At 37.0% G+C, this 23,783-nt stretch overlaps 1 protein-coding gene across 1 annotated transcript; it reads left to right on the top strand.

The window, feature by feature from the left end:
* Positions 1-7,400: 7,400 nt before the first annotated feature.
* LOC145614897 (putative methyltransferase At1g29790) lies at positions 7,401-9,139 on the top strand. The gene has a single exon (XM_081669966.1). It carries the CDS (start codon positions 7,570-7,572, stop codon positions 8,836-8,838), a length of 1,269 nt encoding a protein of 422 aa, XP_081526092.1. The 5' UTR covers positions 7,401-7,569; the 3' UTR covers positions 8,839-9,139.
* Positions 9,140-23,783: the final 14,644 nt, after the last annotated feature.

Below are 23,783 nucleotides of genomic sequence, written 5' to 3'. Positions count from 1 at the left end.
CGAAGCAATATAATCTTTTCATTTTTTTTATATGTTATTAGGTTTTGTTTTTTTTTTTTTAATTTTTTTAATTTTTTACATGTCCACATATAAACTTTTATTCACCATTTAATCATATAATACATGAACATTATTGTATAATATTGTAGATTTCAAAGTATCAACTCGAGGCATCCCTCGTGCCAAATACTACTTTTAAATTTTATAAAAATTAGGGCTAGCAAAACTACCCGAAAAACCGAAAATCCGTTCCGTTACCGTTCCGAAAATTAGGGTACCCGATCCGATAACCATAACGGTTCGGGTACCCGTTCCGATAATATGGTATTGGGTATGGTTTTTGGGTATCATTTTAAAATTAACGGTTACCCCTTCCGTTCCGATAAGCAATTATTTTGTTTTTTTTCCTACTTAAATCTATCTTTTCAATATTTAAACTCTTACATTACTTCATAATCACTATATAATATCAATAATTAGTAATGTTATTAATAATTTGGTCAGGATCATATGGTATTGTTGTTAATTAGTGTTTAAAAATATCATCATAACTAATTTTTAAAGTTTAATTATCACTATTGGATACTTTATTGGGTATCCGATAACCGCTCCGAAAATCCGGGTACCCAAAGTCCGGGTACCCGAACTTATCGGTTCGGGTTATGGATATCACTTCTAGTGATATTGGTTATCGGGTACCCGAACCGTTAGTACTAAGGGTACGGGTACCCGTCCCATGCTCACCCCTAATAAAAATCATTATAGTTGATTTAAATAACTTAGGGGGTATAGAGCCCAGCCGAACAAATTATCACAAAGAAATTTTCTTTCTTTATTTTTATTTGCAACAATTTGACTTTAACACTTGTTGACAATTAAATTACAAAGTTTAACTTTAACCATTAATATTTATTTATAAAATTGGTATTAAAATTGTCAAACTAGACACATTATTTGGCAATCCATTAATTTGACCTTAAAATTATACTTTCATATTAGTAAAAATTATAAAAAAAAAAAGAAAAAAAAAAGAATTGATATTATGAAATTGCTATGGAGTACTCCGTATAAGACAACATTTGTTTTAATATGAAGTACGGAGTAAAAAACAATGGTCGAACAAATATTTTTTTTTAAAAAAATATGTAGTAGTGAAAAAAGTTTAATGGTACTCCGTATCAATTATTTTAGAACAGATTATTATAAAATAAGGGGAAAAGGAGAATAAGAGAGAGAGATGTAGAGAGGTAATAGTGTTATGTCTATATTCATCCATTTCATGACCATCTATATATATACAAGATGGAACATTGTAACCTATATGGACAATGAAGAGTCCATTCATGAGAGGGTTAATGTGACCTAATGACAAAGGAGGATTACAAGGGTGCTATTACAACCATACTTAAGATAGTCATAAAAGTGATATTTACAAGCTATAATGACCATCCATTATTAACATATTTTATAACACTCCCCCTTGGATGGTCATTATCTTAAAATAGAATAATGCATATATGCTGCCTCATTAAAAACCTTTCCAGGAAAAACCCTGTGGGAAAAAAACCATGGATAAGGGAAAAAGAGTACAGCGCGCAATTACTCCCCCTCATTATTATATCACTGAAGATCTCTGAGACGACGCAATCCAATACTATAAACTAACTTTTTAAATGTTGCTGTCGGAAGAGCCTTAGTGAATAAGTCTGCTAAATTCTCACTTGAACGAATCTGCAATACTTTTATATCTTCATTCTTCTGAAGATCATGAGTGAAGAAAAATTTGGGTAAGATGTGCTTTGTTCTGTCGCCTTTGATGTATCCTTCCTTAAGTTGAGCAATACAAGCTGCATTATCCTCATATAAAGTTGTCGGTGCCTCCTTCCCAAATGATAAACCACAAACTTCTTTTATGTGTTGAATTACCGACCTTAACCATACACATTCACGACTAGCCTCGTGAATTGCTAAAATCTCAGAATGATTGGAAGAAGTAGCTGCAATGGTTTGTTTCATAGAACGCCAAGAAATGGCAGTACCACCATATGTGAACACATATCCAGTTTGTGATCGACCATTATGAGGATCAGATAAATAACCTGCATCTGCAAAACCAATCAAATTTTCTTTGGACAACTTTGGGAAAAATAATCCCATATCTTTCGTACCTTGAAGATAACGAAGTAAATGTTTGATCCCATTCCAATGCCTCCGAGTTGGACATGAACTAAACCTTGCTAATAAATTAACTGAAAATGATATGTCGGGTCGTGTATGACTTGCAAGGTACATTAGCGCTCCAATTGCACTAAGATATGGTACTTCAGGACCAAGAATCTCTTCATCATTTTCCCGAGGTCGGAATGGATCTTTATCTACTTCAAGTGATCTTACAACCATAGGGCTACTCAATGGATGTGCTGTATCCATAGAGAATCTTTTAAGAACCTTTTCTATGTATGTTGATTGATGCACAAGGATTCCATTCTCTAGGTGCTCTATTTGTAACCCCAAGCAGAATTTTGTCTTTCCAAGATCTTTCATTTCGAACTCTTTCTTTAAATAATTGACAGTCACTGAAATCTCTTCAGGAGTTCCAATGATATTCAAATCATCAACATACACTGCAATTATAACAAATCCCGATCCAAATTTCTTTATAAAAATACATGGGCTGATAGGATCATTCTTATAACCTTCTTTTAACAAATACTCACTTAGACGGTTATACCACATACGCCCGGATTGTTTCAATCCATAAAGAGATTTGTTCAATTTAATACAGAAATGTTCTCGAGAACTAGATTTTGCTGCTTCTGGCAGTTTGAATCCTTCTGGGAGCTTCATGTAAATGTCATTATCCAGTGGGCCATATAAATAAGCTGTGACTACATCCATCAAACGTAAGTCAAGTCCTTCTCTTATTGCCAGACTAATCAAAAATCTAAAAGTAGTTGCATCCACCACAGGAGAATATGTCTCCTCATAATCAATACCAGGTCTTTGTGAGAATCCTTGTGCAACTAAGCGTGCCTTATATCTTACAACTTCACCCTTTTCATTTCTTTTTCGCACAAAGACCCATTTATATCCCACTGGCTTTACACCTTCAGGTGTACGGACTACAGGTCCGAATACTTCTCTTTTTTCAAGAGATTTTAATTCTGCTTCAATTGCTTCTTTCCATTTTGGCCAATCATTTCTTTGTCTACATTCTTCAATGGATTTTGGTTCATGATCCTCATTATTATCCATGACATCTAATGCTACATTGCATGCAAAAACATCATCGACGTCGATTTGATTTCGGTTCCATGTAATTCCTGACATGATATAATTTGTTGAAATTTCTTCATTATCAGGTACCTTAATTTCTTCCTGTATCATGTCTAAATTCTCTTCTGGAGATCCTTCGGAAATTGTTTCCTCAATTTGACCATCATCAATCAATGCTCCTTTTCTTTTCCGAGGATTCTTATCTTTGGAACCTATTGGTCTTCCACGTTTTTGACGTGGTTTAGACTCATTAGCAAATTTATTTTGTCCTTCCGGGACATCTATTTTAAATGGAGTATTTACAGCTGGAATATGTGACTTGGTCACTCTTTTTGGGTCAGCAAACGAGTCTGGCAATTGATTCGCTAAACTTTGCAAATGAATTATCTTTTGAACTTCCAGTTCACATTGTTTAGTTCGAGGATCAAGATGGGATAATGATAATTCATTCCATTTAATTTCCTTTTCCAGCTCTCTTTTTTCTCCCCCTAATATTGGGAAAAGTGACTCGTTAAAATGACAATCTGCAAAACGAGCCGTAAATAAATCCCCTGTTGTAGGCTCAAGATATTTAATTATTGACGGGGATTCAAACCCAACATATATTCCCAACCTCCTTTGAGGACCCATCTTAGAGCGTTGTGGTGGAGCTATTGGAACATAAACCGCACATCCAAAAATTCTTAGATGGGAAATATTTGGTTCCTGACCATAAACCAATTGTAATGGGGAGAACTTATGATAACTTGTTGGCCTAATGCGAATTAGTGCTGCTGCATGTAATATTGCATGTCCCCAAGCAGAAATTGGGAGATTGGATTTCATAAGCAATGGTCTAGCAATTAACTGAAGACGTTTAATTAATGACTCAGCCAGACCATTTTGTGTATGAACATGTGCTATAGGATGTTCAACATTTATCCCAATAGACATGCAATAATCATTAAAAGCTTGAGATGTAAATTCACCAGCATTATCAAGCCGAATAGTCTTAATAGGAGTATCTGGAAATGGTGCCCGTAACTTATTCAATTGGGCAAGTAATCTCGCAAACACCAGGTTACGAGTTGATAACAAGGACACATGTGACCATCTAGTTGATGCATCAATTAAAACCATAAAATATCTAAATGGTCCGCATGGGGGATGTATGGGCCCACAAATATCTCCTTGTATACGTTCCAGAAAACTAATTGATTCAAAATTAATTTTAGCTGGTGATGGGCGAATTATTAACTTGCCTACTGAGCAAGCAGCACATAAAAAATTATTATGAAGAATCTGCTGGCTCTTCAAAGAATGTCCACATGAATTCGTAATTATTTTTCGCATCATTATTGAACCGGGATGGCCTAACCGGTCATGCCAAACAATAAAATTATCAGTAAACTTCTGGTTTACTATAGCATGAGTTTCAATAGTATTGATTTTTGTGTAGTACAAACCACTAGAGAATGTAGGGAGTTTCTCCAAAACATGTTTTGTGCTTTGAGTTATATTTGTGATTTGAAGGAATTCGCTATTTTCTTCATTGATTGTCTCAATATGATAACCATTGTTGCGAATATCCTTAAAACTTAATAAATTTCTTTGAGACAATGGGGAGTATAAAGCATCAATTATTTTAATTTCAGTTCCCAAAGGCAATTTTATAGTGGCTCTTCCGGAGCCCTCAATGATATTTGTACTACCCGATATGGTACTCACATTAATCCTTTTCATCATCAAATGAGAGAAATATTTTTTATTTCTAAGTATTGTATGAGTAGTTGCACTGTCAGCAAGACATAATTCTTCACCATTCATAGCAAACTGACCTTGAGTAATATCCATGTTCTTCATGAAATAAAATATATGTCAAAATATTAAGCATAAAAATAAAAATGATAAAATAACTAATTCAATAAAAACACCCAAATAGTTCATAAATTCATAAAACATATAAAGTCCTTATTACAACCATAGAAAATAACATAAGTAAATAACTAAATAAAGTCTAATACTTAAAGTTGACATAAAATAATATAAATTTAATTATTCCCTTCCGGGGCATTGAAGAAATCACCAACTTCTAAATGAGTTGTACTGCCAAAATCAAAATTATTCCCTTCCGGGGAAGTAAGGAAATTAGCAACATCGAAATGATTTGCATTGCCAAAATCAAAATCACCTTCACCATCTTCAAGAACAAGGTTTGCCTCAACTTTCTTTCCTTTCTTCAATGATTCTTGATAAAGTTCAATAAGATGCTTTGGAGTTCTACAAACCCGAGACCAATGGCCTTTTCCTCCATAACGGTAACATATATTGGTCTCATTTTTCTCTTTATCATCCCTACGTTCCCACTTCTGGTGGGAATGATAATTTGTGTAATGACCTCCACGACCTCTACCATATCCACTAAAACCGCGCCCACGACCGCGACCACGCCATTGGCCGCGACCGCGACCACGACCTCTACCTCGACCACTACTACTGGAATAATGGTCTCTGTTTTTAGTTTCTTTCCCGTTATGGGTTGTCACATTCGCTTCAGGGAATGGAGTGGAGCCAGTTGGACGTGATTCATGATTTTTCATTAACAGCTCGTTATTTTGCTCAGCCACAAGAAGACAAGATATTAATTCAGAATATTTTTTAAAACCTTTTTCTCTATATTGTGTCTGCAGGACAATATTATTAGCATGGAAAGTGGAGTATGTCTTTTCAAGCATTTTTGCATCAGTAATATTTTCTCCACATAATTTCAATTGAGAAGTTATTTTAAACATAGCTGAGTTATATTCACTAACAGATTTAAAATCTTGTAATCTCAAATTCAACCATTCATAACGAGCTCTAGGGAGTATCACTGTTTTTTGGTGGTCATACCTTTCCTTTAGATTACTCCAAAGGATTTGTGGGTCTTTCACAGTTAAATATTCATTTTTGAGTCCTTCATGGAGGTGATGGCGAAGGAATATCATGGCCTTTGCCTTATCTTGGAGTGTTGCTTCATTACCCTCCTTAATGGTTTCACCAAGGCCTTTAGCATCTAGGTGTATTTCAGCATCTTTTTACACCCATGATAAATAATTCTTTCCAGTAATATCAAGGGCCACAAATTCAAGCTTGGCAAGATTCGACATATTTCACTATATAAAATAATATTCAAAATTAGATCTCATAAAATATCAAACATATACAAATCATAACATAATGGTTGATAATAAAAAAAAAATAATGGCAAGATAAACAAATAAAAATTAAGCAGTATCTAAAAGATACATAATATAAAGAATTGTTAACATTAAGATCCTATATTAATATGTATAATAATCATATATACTTAACCAAACAAGTAAATAGGGGAAACACTAATGAAGAGCATTGTATGGATCGTAATAAAGTGTACGTGGTAATATATTGAATAAATAGCAACCATAATAAAATATAGTAGCGTGTATGTAGCAATGCAGCATAATTCATGAGTATAGCAAAGTCATACATAATAATGCGGCATAGCAATATTGGCAAAATAATATAACAATGCATCACAACAATGATGTATACTTGCGGCAAAATAAAGTGACATAATTCATGATTATAGCTAACATAAACATGTGACATAATTCATCAAAAATTGTAAGAATCTAAAATAGTATACATAAAAAAAAAATTAAAAAAAAAAAAACCTACATAGATGATTTTGTTCCCGTGAGTGTTATGATATTTGATTATGTTTTCCTCCGACTTTTGTTAGGTAAAGCAATGGTGCTGATAACGTATTATAAAATAAGGGGAAAAGGAGAATAAGAGAGAGAGATGTAGAGAGGTAATAGTGTTATGTCTATATTCATCCATTTCATGACCATCTATATATATACAAGATGGAACATTGTAACCTATATGGACAATGAAGAGTCCATTCATGAGAGGGTTAATGTGACCTAATGACAAAGGAGGATTACAAGGGTGCTATTACAACCATACTTAAGATAGTCATAAAAGTGATATTTACAAGCTATAATGACCATTCATTATTAACATATTTTATAACACAGATAAAATATTACTCTAATTTTTCGTAATAAATCAACATTTATTACATTATTTCAAGTAATTGACTAGTTTGTCAACTCTCACTAAGTCACTATCCTTTCCACACTAGATCTCTTCTTCCTCCCTCACACACTCACTCTCACTCACTCACTCACTCATTTCCCCAGAAAATCCTACTTCCAAAATTCTATCTCCTCTGCTACAAATTAACCATCAACAACAACAAGAACAAGATCAAAATCCCAGAAAAAAATGGGGTCAGTATCCCTAAAAATAGGGGATGGAACAGCAAGATTCAAAAGAGCAACAATCTGTACATCAGCAGTAAATGGATTAATGCTATTTTCAGTTCTTACCACAAATCTCTTTGCACTTTATGCTTTCACTTACAATCCCAGCAACAATTCATCACAAAATCATCAAACCCCACTTCACCAAGCTCACAAAAACATCTCTTTAATCACAGAACAAGTCTCCTTGATCATGGATGAGATCCAATCTTCCCAGAAAAAGCTAACCCAGATCGAAAAGGAGCTTCTGGGTTATGAATCGATCGATATTTCAAAACCCGGTGTATCCAATGAACTTAAGATCTTCTTGCAGAGGCATTCATTGCCATTGGGAAAAGATTCAAGAACTGGGATCACTGAAATGGTAGCTTCAGTTGGTCATACTTGCAGCAAATCAATGGATTTATTGTTTCAATATATGAATTACAAGGTTAATGGGCCTTGCCCTGATGATTTGGGGTTGGCCCAGAAGCTGATTTCAAAGGGGTGTGAGCCTTTGCCAAGAAGAAGGTGTTTTGCTAAGACATTGAATAAGGTAGGGTTTCTGTATCCTTTTCCTGCATCTCTTTGGAAAACTGTTAGTGATAAGATTGTTAGTTGGAGTGGTTTGAATTGCAAGAATTTTTCCTGTTTGAGCGGTAAAAAAATTGGGAAAGATTGTGTTAATTGCTTTGATTTGAGTAATGTTAATGAGAATCAGAGGTTTGTTAAGGGTAAAGGAAAGAATGATTTTACAATTGATGATGTTTTGAGTATGGGTAGTGAAGGGGTTAGGATTGGACTTGATATTGCTGGTGGTTCAGGAACTTTTGCTGCTAGAATGGCTGAGAGGGATGTTACTATGATTACTCAGGCATTGAATGTCGAGGCGCCCGCCAATGATTTCATTGCTGCTAGGGGGTTATTCCCTTTGTTTATGAGCTTGGATCATAGGTTTCCATTTTATGATAATGTGTTTGATTTGGTTCATGCTGGAAGTGCATTGGATGTTGGAGGGAAGGCTGAGAAACTCGAGTTCTTGATGTTCGATATTGATCGAGTTTTGAGGGCTGGTGGTTTGTTCTGGTTGGATAACTTCTATTGTGCTACTGATGAGAAGAAGAGGGATATAACAAGACTGATTGAGAAATTTGGGTATAAGAAGCTGAAATGGGTTGTAGGAGAGAAAACAGGATCAGGGAAATCTGAGCTGTATTTGTCAGCTGTTTTAGAGAAGCCTGTTAGAGCTTAATTTGCGAAGAGGTTCATTCTAATGATCATTGATTGGTAAGAACAATATCAGTTTTTTGGCATAGTTCATATCAAATTCATGTGAACTTGTGCTATAGATTCGCAAGATATATTTAATTTAATTGTCTAATAAACTGAGAAGGAAGACTACTAGTTAGTTTTTCTCATTTCTAGCAAATGTCATAGAAGAAGATAGAAGTTATTTACAAATTACAATGCAACTAGGATATATTTTCAAGTTATTTCTATTTTGTAATGGATACATACTCGATTAGAAGTTAATGAAGTTTAAATCCATGTAACTGTTCCTTTTGTTAACTTTTATTGACCTGCATTTAACTAAGCCCTCGTAAAAAAGGAGTTCGGAATGATGATATGCCCCCTTCTATATCCCGCCTTATGTCTTAACTCCTCTCTACTTTAACATCTCACCAGCTTATAATCAATCACTAATGTTTATATGGTACAACCAAATATAATGGGACAGAAGTTATGACATAGAATGGGATATTGCTGAAAATGATAGATTGCCTGCTATTCCTTTCTCTATACAGAAGATTGCCTGTCTTTTAAACAACATGCACTACATTAATGAAATAGCTTAGCAATTTTAATGTGGCGACACAATCCTGCCATTCTTTGCTTGTTGAAGACATGAAGTGAAGCAAAGTGAACTAGCTGTAACAATGGGAGCTGAAAAATAGGGCTTAGTAATCACTATATGTTGTATACTTAGTATAATTTTTTCTGGCAGATTTGCTGAAATGTCCTAACCTGTTAAGTGGATTGCTGTAAAACCAGAATCAGCTGCACGTTGCTATATTCAAATATTCTTTATAGTGAAACTTTGGTCTTTCTGAACGACATCAAGTCGATTTTTATTTTAGATTTTTGCTTTGAGAAAGTTGAGATGCTTCTACTACAGCTCATACTTTCTGAGGCGTCTGAGCGCTTTAGCTTTTGGAAGCTTTATTTTCCAGTTACTCTTGCATCTGTTTCACATTCAAGAAAAGTTTATCTTCTTTCTAAGCTCTTTTGAAAGTGAAATTGGTAACCTGTTAAATCGAAAGAATTATAGAGATCTACAGTAATCAGTCTTGTAACTACTGGCATCTTCTGTCAATGGGATAATAGTAGTAATCTGATCAGTCTGGTTGAATGTTTCACTTGGAAATGATATGAGACGGCATCTTCTGTCAGTGCACACCAAGTAGAATATTTTGCAAAAGCAGATTGATCTTGCTTGGTAGTGTAGTCGATATTTGAGTAGTCTGTGTTATTGAATCACTCTGTATGACATGTATAAGAGTATAAGACTAAAGTAGGAAACCAACAAGAAACCCAATTAGCTAGTCATTGGATGGTTTGTAGCATTATGGTTAAATCCCGAATAGAAAATTGACTCATGCGGACCAGTCAACGGATCAGACGAACCTGTTTCCTCTCTATACCTGCCTTTCCCAGCAGTCCAGCACAGTCCGTCTCCTAAACCGGCTCGGCTTTCTTAAACTTCCCCTGTGCCCCTGTGGGACGACTCAGAACCACTGCAATAGCATATAGTCTGAATTCTGAAGTGCTAGATTACGTGTGAAACGGAAGCAAAAATGCTGCTTAATAGGACCAAACTTGATGAGTTACGCGCACTTTCAGCATGTGGATCCACCTTTGATAAACCCATTTGATTCCAATACAGCTCAATATTCCTTGAAAATCAGAAAGGCAATATAAATCCTGACTTCAGAAAGAATAAAAAAAAAAAGAGCCATATTTTAATATCCATTACATTTATCGTGTTCGTAATTCTTTCTTTGACGATTGCTGGCTTTATGGCTTTGCTGCATTTTGCGTTTTTCTTCTTTTACTTTTTGTTCGGATAGCAAAGAAGGAGGAATGGAATGGAAGAGGAAGGGACGGAAAAGATAGGGAGGGCAAAGGTGAGTTCCATTTTCCTTTCAAATTTTTCCAAATTTGGAGGGAATATGCTTATTAAAAAGAGGGGGAAATGGATTCCTTCATTCCCCCAAATCCTTTACCCAAATAAGAGAAATTGTCGTCTTTTTTCTTTTCTCTTCTTTTCCTTCTATTTCAGTCTATCCGAACAGAGTTTTAATAATATCAGTACTTGCTACAGACTTGCTAATATTATAAAGTAAAACAAGTTATTTACATGCCACAGACTTGCTAATATTATAAAGTACTTGTTTCATTTCAAATCAGTTGATGCTTTTCTTTTGCTCATTACATATAAATTCATCCATAAATAACTTTAATTTATAATATTATAATATATGACTTTTGAGTTGCTACATTATAATTATAGTCATATATTAGATCAAACCTCAATCATTTATTTATTTTGATTATTATAAAACGTTGTATTGATGAACTATTTAATTCTTTTTTCAAAAAAGATGACTCACCCAAAAAATAAATTTTAATAAAAGAATATATTCTTTGATTTAGATTCTTTTTCAGTATTTAAATTTTAAAAGATTATTCCAAATAAAAACACAATACAGAATTAAAGATAAATGAAAATTTTGAAATAAATAAAAAAAAAATTAAAGATCATAAGGAATATGAATATGGTATTGAAGATTTGGAATTACAGTTTTCGTGGTGTATATTAAACTTTAAGCTCCACCCTACGCCCATATAAGTAAAACGAAGAGGGAAAGGATTGAAGGAACATTGTAAGTTTGTAACAATCAAGAGATTGCGATATTGATATGGGTAATCCGAAAAAAGATGAAGATATAAAATAAAAGCACTAGAGAAAAGAAAAAACAAAGTATTGATGAAGGAGAAACAAACATAAGGTTTTTTTGTTTATTTATCTTTTAAAAAATTTACAAGAAAGGTCTTTTTAAGTGGTCGATCTTCCTTGTGAGGAAGGTCCTTTTATGGAAATAGTGGCACAAAGTCCTTTTATCGGGATTGGCTTTTGAGGAGGGTCCTTTGACCAAACTCCAGCGTTGACCAATTTTTTCCAGCAAAAAAAGTCATGTCGCGTATTGTGCACGTGACCACTTAAATGACCTTTTTTTCCTCTTTCTCTCTTTTCCCTCGATTTTCATTTTCTCCCCATTGTTAAACCATAATTTCAGACCAAATTTATTCCCAAATCTTCAATTCTTATCCCTAAAATTACAATTGAAGGCTAACCAAAGCCATTTAACGTGAGTTGAAGAAGGTAAGGTGACAATCCCACTTCAATTTCAAGTGGTTGTTGCTGTTGCTGTTGCAGCTGTTGCTGTTGCTGGTGCTGCTGTTGTTGGTGCTTGTTGTTGTTGTTGTTGTTGTTGTTGTTGTTGTTGGCAAGCCTCTTGATTGGGCCAACACGCGTAAAGAAGGCCCTAGAAACCTGTCAGATCTATCTGGTGGATATTTGAGTAATCCAACAAGCGAAATGTATCATCGTTGTTGCTGCTGTTGATGTTGATGTTGTTGCTGCTGCTGCTGTTGCTGTTGCTGTTGCTGTTGCTGTTGTTGTTTTTGTTGTTGCTGGTGCTGTTGCTGGCGTTGCTGTTGCTGGTGTTGCTGGCGCTTGTTGTTATTGTTGTTGTTGTTGGCAAGCCTCTTGATTGGCCAGCACGCGTAAAGAAGGCCCTAGAAACCTGTCAGATCTATCCGGTGGATATTTGAGTAATCCAACAAGCGAAATGTATAATCGTTGCTACTGCTGCTATTGTTGTTGTTGTTTCTGCTGTTGTTGTTGTTGTTGTTGTTGTTGTTGTTGTTGTTGTTGTTGTTGTTGCTGCTACTGCTGCTGTTGTTGTTGTTGTTGTTGTTGTTGTTATTGTTGCTATTACTGTTATGGTCATTATTATTATTATTGTTATTATTGTTATTGTTATTGTTATTATTATTATAAAATCTCAAAAACATACAAAGTTATACAACCTATAGAAAATTAGTGGGAAGCCGAGATAGAATTAAGGCCCCCACTCCTCTAGCTATAGAAAAGTCGATCCTAGTAAAGATATGAGCTGCAGCGCGTGCCCCAATGTCCTGATGAGTCTTCAAGAACTTCCGAATCCGCTTCAGCAATGCAACTGCCTCCTTTTTCAACTCCTCAAGAGAAGATAAAGAGAAAGGAAGGAAGTCATACCCAATTGCTCGACAACTGGATTCGTATTTGACCCATATAAGGAGGGTGTTCTCATCGTAGGGGATCCTTCTCTTTAAATGTCCATGGCCTTTTAGAAGCCCATGACTTTACACTTGTTAGGGTGTATTAGGATACTATGGGGAATTGATTAATTAACCCTTTTAAGGTGATCAAGCCACACTAATTAATTAATTAAAGTTCTTTTAAACAAGAAAATAAATATGATTTATCTAAGTGCTCGGGAATTTACCACATCTCTTTGCTAGATCTCCGTTTAGAACACTTATGGACTCCTTCTTGTTCGGTAACCTCCACCGTAGTAACAAAATATCAAAGGGGGGAGTGTTTAGGACAAGAGGGTTTAGGTAGCACAAGTTCACAAGTATTCTGCCAGAATTTTAGGTTATTTTCCGTGTGTTTAAGCCTCGAATTAAGCCTCTATTTATAGGGAATGGGTAGGATTAGGGTTTTGAGAATTCTGCCGCAGCAGGTGTCGCGCGCAACTGGATGAATTGCACGCGGCATCCCAGCGCAAGTGATTTGGTTGCGCTGTTATGGGCAGCGCAATTGGATGTCTTGCGCGCGGCATTAAGGTAAGATTCGATTTTATATATTCATAAAATTCTGAATCTTCCGTGAGCGCATCTCCAGAGGTTGCGCTGAGTGCCGCGCGCAACTGAATTAGTTGCGCGCGCTTGCCCAACGCGACTGATTGAGATGCGCGCAGCTTTTTCTGTGGAAACATTAAAATTTAACCTAGGCGCTCCTAAATCCGTCGTTATTGGGTTTTAAGCACGGGCTTAAGCCTAATTATGATCGGATTTAGTTAATTGGACCTTGTTTTTCTTTGTTCTTTAGTTTGGGCTAGTCTTTTGTGTTTTGTGGCTTAACCAGTTATCCATAAGCATTCTTCACTTCAATCCAACATGAAGATGGTTTTATTTTTCGTCATTGCACTTCCTACCGGGACAAGAGGCCAAAATTAGATGTCTACAGTTAGCCCCCACTTTGATTGAGTCTAGAATAGACGATGATCAAAGTAGTCAAGGAAATAAATCCCGAGACTCATTCTGCAAAGTTCTCAAAGAGTAGAGAATCTTTCAGAAATGTTTAAGGATGTAGAAACGATCCTTGTTTCGCTAAGTGTATGAAACAAGTAGCTATATATTAAGGCTAGAAAAAGTTTTTCCTAGTCTTAATGCGCTAAAGAATCTAGATTGATCCTTTGCAATTGTAGAACGCTTTTACAAGTAAAGGTGTTCTGGGTGATGTCAAGTCATGAGAAGAGATCGGTTTTAAAAAGAAATAAAAGGGGATGATTTCCTCTCAATCATGTCATCGTTGGTCTAAAGTCCCTCGATATGTCATTGAAACTTTAGCCTGACTTTAACAAATTAAAAAGATGAAAAAAGTGTTTTCGGCATTCGAGCCAAAATGGTTTGGTATTCGAGCCGGATGTCCACAAGATAGAAATACATGTCTCAGGACTAGAGGCACATATCCAAATCTAGTGAGAGGGAATAAAGTCAACAACTCTCTCAGCAGTTTTGTCCACAAGATGAGTACACGTGTCTCAGGCCTGGGGGCACGTGACTACATAGGCGCGACATCGTCTTGTCGCTTCTTTATACAGGGGGTGGACGGACACCCTAACTGTCCCATAACCTAGTAAGCTCACTAAATACCGTATTTGTTTCCAATCAAGAAGTGTCTGTTCCTAATGGTTCGGCGCGCCTGTCGACTCGTGAACTAACGCCTAAAGTAATCCCCTACCTTTTAGTTTCGAGTGGTTGATCTCGCAAAGCTTCGGCTAAAGTGAAATTTTACGCAAACACCTACGCCGTACAATCGTCGTACGATACTCCTTTTGCATTTGACAACGCCTTCCTTTTTGCTTCGAACGTGAAAAAGAAGAAAAGTCGGACATTTATAACGTCAATACAGTAATATAACAAACCTGTCTATGGGTACTTTTACGTAAAGCACTACCACGGAACGTCTTAAGACACTCTTACGAAAAACGTTCAAAACGTATGCTTAGGGAAGGCACAAAGCACGGTGTGCATGAAAGAATGATGTAAAAATCTAATAAAGAAGAAAACAAACTACAAAATGCAAAGAAATTTAAAAGATTTAGATAATGTGCGCGCCATTACGTCTAATAACGAGCAAAAACCGTTGGAAAATGATCAAACAGATCAAAATTGGATTCCGGTCGTTTTAGTGACCAGTATCCGCGTGCAACTCAGTGGGTCGCGCTGGCCAGGCGCGCGCATCTTTCTGAGTTAAGCTGGTCTGTCACGCGTAAAAGATTCAGTTGCGCGCGACATTTAGTTCAGCAAAAAGAAAATAGCAGAGCGCGATTTTTCATTTCGCTCTTATCTCCTTCCTTCGCCATTTTCGCTCCTCTCTCTCTAAGAAGCTTGTATTTTCTTGTTTTTCGAAGCCAAAGAAAGTAGATGTTGTCCCTTATTCATATTTGCCATAATCCAATGTAAGTCTTTTGTTAAATTTTGTTGGATTTTGGCTTAATTGGGATGATTTTCGCATCGTTACACCCCAAATTTTGAATTTGGGGGTTTTCGATTTGGTCCACCATTTTTGAAATTGTTTGTTCCTGTAGACACCTAAAAATGTCTCCCCAAAACCAAACCCGATGATGAACAACCTTTTACCGCTGTTATTGGTCGGGTTGAGTATATAATCTTTGAAGTGCTTAAATCCATGTTCTATCCAATATATTTCATAAACCAATCCAATTTCTAGTTCATTTCCCTAAACCATAACCTATTTTCCACTTTTCGTATCCACGTCACAAAACCGAGATGAACTGATTTATGGCTATATAATTTTGATCCAATTATTATTTGGTTGGATAGGCCTTTAATAAGATTTCCAACAATATATCATAAGCCCAATTCCGATTTAAAATGAAGAAGATATGAGGCAAACACTAAACTTGGCTCAAAACCGACACCCTTCTACTAAAACGGTCATATATTAAAATATACAAAATATTTTGACATGATTCTAATTGGGTTGGAAATTAGACTTTATAAGCTTTCCAATGACATATTATATGCCTTATTCCAAGTTACGGATCAAAAGTTATGATGATTTTAAAAACGGGTAAAACTGGAACTGTCGCGCAAACATCATAACTGCCGCGTCGCGGGAAAGAGTGACGTGGCACGGGGCTTTGTTCCGTGTCACGGTAGTCTGTTTTTACATACCGTGACACGGTGCTTTTCCGCACCATTTTCGCATGCTTATTCCACCGTGACACGGTGTATTTTACCGTTCCGCGGTGGACTTTGCCGTGTCACGGTCGTCATTTCCGCATTTTCACGTGCTTATTTCACCCTGACACGGTGGTCACATTCGCGTCGCAAGAACCGTGACATTGGATTTTTTTGTGTCTTTTCCGCGTAAACCCTTCATGCGTTTTCACTTCCCGTAGGTCAAATATGTCCCGCGTCTTACTAATTTCCTCCGTGACACGGTAGAATCTGCTATGTCGCGGAAGAATTTACCGTGTCGCGGTAGCCTTTTTTTAGGGGTTTTAACCTTTTTTTAGGGTTCCATATTTCCTGTGTTTTATCCGCGTTATTTTTCACGCGCAAACCCCCCGCGTCACACAGCAATCCCCCGTGTCACGATAGGATCTGTCGTGTTGCGGTAGGATCTGCCATGTCACGGTAGGTTTTTTAGGGTTTTTATTCTTTTTTTAGGGTTCCGTGTGTTCCCCTATTGATTTTCCCTATAAATACCCCCCCTCCTTTCTGCAGTTCAGGGCACCAAATCATTATCTCTTCCTCTTTTTTACACCAAAAATCATTCTCTCTCTCTCTCTCTCTCTCTCTCTCTCTCTCTCTCTCTCTCTCTCTCTCTCTCTCTCTCTCTCATATTCTAAGCCTTAAACCTAATTTCTAGCTTCCATATTCTTCCACAACACATCCCTTAAGCACTCCAAGGAGTCCATACTTGACCCGAGGTTTCGTCCTTAAACCAAGGAGTGAAAGGTACAAATAACTGAGGGTTTAGACCAAATCAACTCTATTTTTTATTTAATTTAATTTTTATTTGATTTAATTTTTATTGAAGTTACTAACAATTTATTCATGATGTAGCAATTTAAAGGAACGCGCAAAATGTGAGTAATTAATTAATTTAATTACTTATTTTATTTTATATTGCTAGTATCATGATTATTATTAGTATTTGATTTAACTAACGTTATTATTGTTATATTGCTTCCAATATTAATGTTTATTCTATTATTATTTATGATCACCATATTGCATGTTTAAAGGGAATATGTAATTGAAAATCACGACTCATAAGATGATTTGGACAACCGATTTAGGTTCCTTTTTAATCTTGTTGTTTAATCAAGTGATCACCAATATTTTAGAATAATTTGTGCATTAATATTCAACCAATTTAGCACAATAATAGTTTGGAGCAAATTGAATATTTTGTTTGTATGCCTATGAGATCGCAGGAATACTTTTCACAATAAGAATCGAGTAGAGGCCAATACAGGCGAATGTGACTCCATGACTCACTTCGTACCATCATCCCCGATCCTCCTTTCGTGGTTCCAAACCATATGGAGTTAGTAATCTCATGGATTATGAATGGGGTGTAACCTTCACGGGTCAATCGTTGTTGCCTTTCGTTGTCCCTTTCCGTGGTTGCCTTTTATGATCCGTGAACGGTTACAAGTTCCTTAAAAACTTGCTGGCGGCTCCCTACTTTCCTTGTCCCTAATCATAATGTCAATTCCCACTTCCTATGAGTGCCAAGCATATTCACACATGCTTAATGTAGGTGCACTTTAAACGACGCCTACAGTTCCATGTTGTTATGCTATGTTTAGGGAGTGTTTTGCAACAAATTTCATGAAAAATGGTTAAGTATTGAACCTTATATGAGCATCTCTTTGTTTTAGTTCGTCTATTCTTTTTTCTTCGTATTTGCTCGAACTTGATGCTTTTCCTTGCTGATGTTGGTTATATTTGCTGATTATGAAGTATGTTGTGGTATTAGAACTAGTATTACTTTCATAATTCACATTTTGCAATTTTTGGAATTGAAAATGGAGCGAAGCATACTCTTAGCTCGTTTTTTTTTTTGCCATGTTTAAACTTCAAAATTGTTTGATAGACGATAATGATATTAGTATTACTGTTATTCGTCTAGGAATAGTTAATTCTTCGAGATTTTGAGATATAATCTCTTGAATGTTTAGTTGAAACTGGTATAGGATGGCTTTTGTGGGTGTTAGAAGCCCCCATTTACTGAGTTTAACTACAAGTATCGTAGCCCCCAAGTATGGGAGGCATTCGATTTTTGTGTTTTGCCCTATCGGCAGCCGTTATGCTGCCGAAATGGGTCTAGAACACATATATTAGCTTAGTTTAGAAAGGAAAACAAACTAATAAAGAAACTATATCCATCATAGTATGGACTCGCCTCCGTTTGTCGATGCTGAGGAGGTTCTAGTATGTCCTGACAAGACGGTCCGCCCTCGAAAGAGGGTGACCCATCCTCGTGAGGAGGTTCGGGGGCGACACGTCGCAGCCGATCGACATCGCCAAGAGGATGTGGTTTGGGAGGCTCCTCCTAACTGGGACCCTATGGTCCTTAAGTGGGACCCAGACCATCATTTCTCGATCAGAGGGTGGCGCGGCATCGTGAGTTCTTTGCACCTTCGATTTTCTTTCTTTTTCCCCTTTTTTTTCTTTTCAAATTATAACCATTTTTATTATTCTCTTTAGAGTGAGCCTAACATTCATCTATACGGCTCTGGTGACCTGCGGACCCGTTTTGAGAGTTTACCCGAGGTGGTAAAGGGGATTGTAAAGCTTTCGGGGATCAGCTCCTAGCTGGCGGCTCTTCGGGATTTATCGAGTCAGCCTGCGTCGTCAGCTTTCCTCCGCGGATTGCTAGAGTTTTGGTGAGATTCCACCAACACTTTTTACTTTCTGTGGGGAGAGATGACGGTTACCCCTTACGAATTCTCTATGATTACGGGTTTTCCGTTTGGAGGCGAGCCCATAGCCATAGATGTCGTTAAGGGGTTAGACGACATACTGAGTGACCTTGTGGGGGACCGTCTTGCGGCGGCCCTTCACGTGTACGTGCAGTCTTGTCCGTACTCTGTTTTTGCCGATGAGTATCAGCTGATGAGCTTGATCGGCAGTGTACACCTGAGCAGCTGGCTTGGATATACATTGCTCACGTTCTCTCCGTCACTATCTTGAGTGATCAAGGAAAGCGTTTCGCTATCGGGTTACCTATTTGCCTCAGTGATTTGGGGAAAGTTGGTAATCTGAGTTGGGCGGAGGTGTCGTATGCCCGTATGCTTACAGCTATGGGCAAGGCGACCCGGGTGATGGATCCCGTGGAAGCTACTGTGGTGCCTCGGATCTCCCTTACATGGCTTGGTCGTACCCTTGAGGTACGTACTTTAAATTTTCCTTCAATTATTATTTTTGCTTCTTTGGTGCTTATCATTTTCCGTTTTTCTTTTAGGCTTAGGCATACTCGGCCATCGACTGGTCGCGATTAGGAAGAAGCGAGCCACTTCAGCTAGCGACTTCCGCCGGAGGATCCTTTCGGCGACTCGTGCGTCGGTGAGCATTTTGACAACACATGTGTATCTTTGTTTTTGATTTAATATATATTTTTTATGATTTTCATGTGTTTTTATTTTATAGATCGATCTCCGTCCTTAAAGTTTGATCTTCGGAGTCCCTGAGGCTGTCCGGTCTAGCGTGGTTCGTTGCCGTTTCCGGGCCCTCTATGTGGGACTCCCGGTGCTTCAGAGGACATACACTTGGTTTTTGGGCGAGCGTTTTTTCTACCAGCTTTCATCCGAGGAGCCTTTGATTCCTGCAGATCCTCTGATCCGGATGTTACGTTCGAATTTGCTGTCTACTGAGGATCGAGCTCTAGCGATCCTTGGTTATCTAGTGGAACAGCTGGTACTGCTGAATGCATCTTATTCGGCATTTATTGCATCCAGGCTGACTCCTTTCCCAACTTTCGTTCCGGTTAGTATTTTAACTTTCTTCTCTTTTTGTTATTTTTATACTTATTATTATTAGTTATTTTTATTATTTTTTTTTTTGGAACTTTGACCCTTTTATTATTTTTTTTAGTTGGTCAAGCTAGGTGGTTGGGTGCCCCCTACAGCGGAGATCAGGTATACCGATGCTGTCGAAGTGGTAATTCGTGAGATCCTTCTAGCAGCGGAGGATGAGGAAGGGATACCGTTCGTTCCTGAGACGGTTAAGTCAGTATATCCTTTTTGTATATGTACTTATATATTTTTCATATATATTTGTTTGCAAACTGTCCTTGTATTTTGGAACAGGTTCCGCGAGAGACCGTGAACGGCATGGTGAGGACTTTGCGTGCTTTACGAGCTGCTTATCGGAGAGCCCTCGTGACTTTGTCATGTCGTGATCATTGGATGGTCGCGATAAGTTTTTTCTCTTTTCTTTTTAACGAAGTTATTACATTTCATGTATTAATCACCGAGCACCCTGATTCCCTTTGTACACACACACACACACACACACATATATTTAGGAAACAGATGTACATTTTGTATTATTGGTATTATATATTTTTTATTGTACATATGACACCTCTTTTATATATGTCATTATTATTTTTTTTGTTTCCATGTGTACATTTTTTTTCGAAAAAAATTTTCCGAGGAGGGAAGGGTTCCCGACTTACCCCCCTCGAAAAAATAACAAAAAAGAAACAAAGAAAGGAGAATAGGAAAAACAAAGCAAAAAGGAAAGAAAAGAAAAAGAAGAAAAATAAAGGAAAATAAGAAAATATTAATAAGAAAATAAGAAAATATAAGGGTTAATAAAAGGTAAGCATATGATTTGTCATAAGATCTCATGAGATCACGTCAATATGTAGTCCAAAATACGGAAATAATCCTAACTCACATGTCGCGACAGAGCAAACGCGCAACTGGATGAGTTGCGAGCGCCTGTCGCGCGCATGTAAATTGGTTGGCGCGGATGACGTGCGCAACTCATGAGTTGCGCGTGCCACATGCTGGTGAACTTTCCTTTGAGCGAAAATTGCCGAAATTTGGCCCCTCTTGGGTCTATTTAAACGTGGTTTCGTGTAGGTTTTTGAGTATCTCGCATTCATTCGCTTATTAATATCATAAGAAACTAAAAAAATTAATCTCTCTAAATCTCTTTTTTTTTTATTTGAACAATGGTGAAAACCTTTGAGCAACGTTTGAAACAATAGGTCACTTCCCTTTCAACCGAGGACAAACTAGCTTTCAAAATTTACCACCTAAACCCTCTACTAAGTTACATGCAACTAGTGATTAATTTGATTTTCTTCATGCCTCCATCAACCATTGGGACTCTAATCACCATCTTTTCTTGTTTAAAGGGGACGGAATTGTCCCACTTCCTGGTGAATTTAAGGCCTTGTTAGGTTTCCCTGCAAATACTCTCCCCGTGACCTATACCCCTACATTGTTGGATCCCAAGCCTATATTTCAAAGATTTTTTGGCTTGTCTGACAATGATATGACAAATATTGGAACTGAAGAAGGCGTGAACTTGATCCAATTTATTGAACATTTTTTCGCCCCTCGTGACAACATGACTAAACAATGCTTTAAAATTCGTGCTTTATGTTATTGTCTTTTTGTTAATTGTTTACTTAGGACAGGAAAAGAGTATGGAGATTATTCTATGGTGTCCATAGTAGAGCAAATAGAGGGATGTCATTCACCCGCTCCTTTGGCTTTGGTGGAAACCGTTCTATGCTTGAATCGCCTTAGAGGAGACCCTAACGAAAACGGTTTCACGGGAAGTCCACTCCTATTACACGTACGGTTTTTTTTTTTTGGTTTTTTGTATATCAGCGCAAGTCTTGAAGTTGCACTGGCATGACCAGCGCAATCTTCTGCGCTACGCGCGGATGGCGCGCGCAACTGATTTTGATGCGCGCGCCACCTGCTTGTGTGAAATCGCACACTAATTTTTCTATTTTTTTCAGATTTGGCTCATGGAGCGTTTGCGAATTGTTGATCAGCCCCAAAAAATTGAGGCTAATGGAGTAAGGACATTTCTTGGACGTCGAATTATCTACAAGCACAAGAATGAAGAAGAATGGACGTCTTTTTCTGTCACGGGGTTCCTAACATACGCTTCGTGATTCCTTGGTGGAACATAAGTAGTATGGTTAGAAATAGTTTTAATTGCCCTTATATTAGGCTTCTAGGCCCATATAATACTACTTAAATCTTTCCTTGTAGGGTAATGAGACAATATGGGATGAAACAGATTATTCCCCCGCAAGATTGTGATGCCCCTAAAGATGTAATCTTTAAACCTGAACAAATTTCTCGTTGAATGGAATATTGGTCAAGTCTTCCTAGATGGTAGTACAAAATCCTACTGCGAGTATTGTATTATCTTCCTTTTACAAAGCTTGGATGACTGCAGCGGACAAGGGCGAATTAAACAAGGCTCGATCTCAACATCAAGCTGCCACGGCTCGCAATCCACCTAAGCTTTTGATGCATTCAGCCACCACTACTCCTAGTGGCCAAAACAAAGGAGTGAGAAGAAAATTAGACTTCTCATCTCCTAAGGCGCGTTTGAAGGAAACGAAAAGGAAAGCTCACTCCAAACCCGCGCAACAAGGTGTGATAATCAAGGAATCATCGCAATAAACTCGCAAAAGGGCCCCAACAAAAGCTAAAGAAAAGGGGAAGAAGGTTGAAAAGACCCTAATTCCCAAATTGAAGAACAATGTGTGGGTTAAAAAGAAGAGTGAAGGGGAAAGCTCTAAAGTTTCTGAAAGTACCGCAATGGAAACTACTCCTCCATCATTCGTAACAATTGAGGACATAGTAAAACCTTAGAGTGTTACACAATTTCGTCATTAGTTTAATTTGAATAAAGTGTAATCACTACTGTGTGTTTTTTTTTATTTACTATCTAGTTCAATAATGTCTCTTATTTTGACCTTTGAATGAAATAAAAATGAGCCTTATTTTTTTATTTTGATATGACCGAAATCATAAAGATTGCATAGGTATCAGGTCATACGTAGTTCTTTTACAATGTTCTTTTTTTATTTATTATTTTTTTTATTTTTCTTTAATCTCTTAAATAGAAATTGAATGAAAAATTAATCAAACTTTGTTTAAGAGAATTAAATCAAAGTTTTGTCGCAAGTAAAAGTCGCAACTTTATTCAAGCGTAAAAAAAAAATCCGGGTTTGCAGTTCGTAATCAGGTGGCCCGCGCTACATCCGAGGTTGTGCGAGCCTTCCGTTGCGCGCGACACCTGTACTACGAGTGTTAATTTTTTTTATTTTCTGCATTATTACCCCCCCCCCCAAGTGTGAAGAGTTTTTCATGATGTTCGAAAAAATGTGAACATTTAGAATGGTCTATTATTTTTAAATTACCCCTCCAAGTGTTATGTGCTTTACCATGTTATTCGATAAAGTGCATAACACTTAGAATCTTTCGATTGAATGCTAAAAAAATGATTTATTTAATGATTAAACGAGTCTATTCGGATTTATATGTAATATTTTTAAGTCGATCAATGTTTATTAATTGGCGAATTTCATTGCCTCCAATATCCATTAATCTAACGGCTCCTCTTGATAGGATTTCAATGACGCAATAGGGACCTATCCAATTAGGCTTGAATTTCCCTCTTGGATCGGTTGGTGGACCCCTAACCTCCTTTAGTACAAAGTCACCTTCTTTGATATTTCTGGGATTTACCCTTTTATTAAAGTGACGCGCAATG

Source organism: Chenopodium album, chromosome 25 (genome assembly GCF_948465745.1).
Source record: "Chenopodium album chromosome 25, dcCheAlbu1.1, whole genome shotgun sequence".
Classification (NCBI taxonomy): Eukaryota; Viridiplantae; Streptophyta; class Magnoliopsida; order Caryophyllales; family Amaranthaceae; genus Chenopodium; species Chenopodium album.
This window is presented reverse-complemented; position numbering and strand designations above follow the sequence as displayed.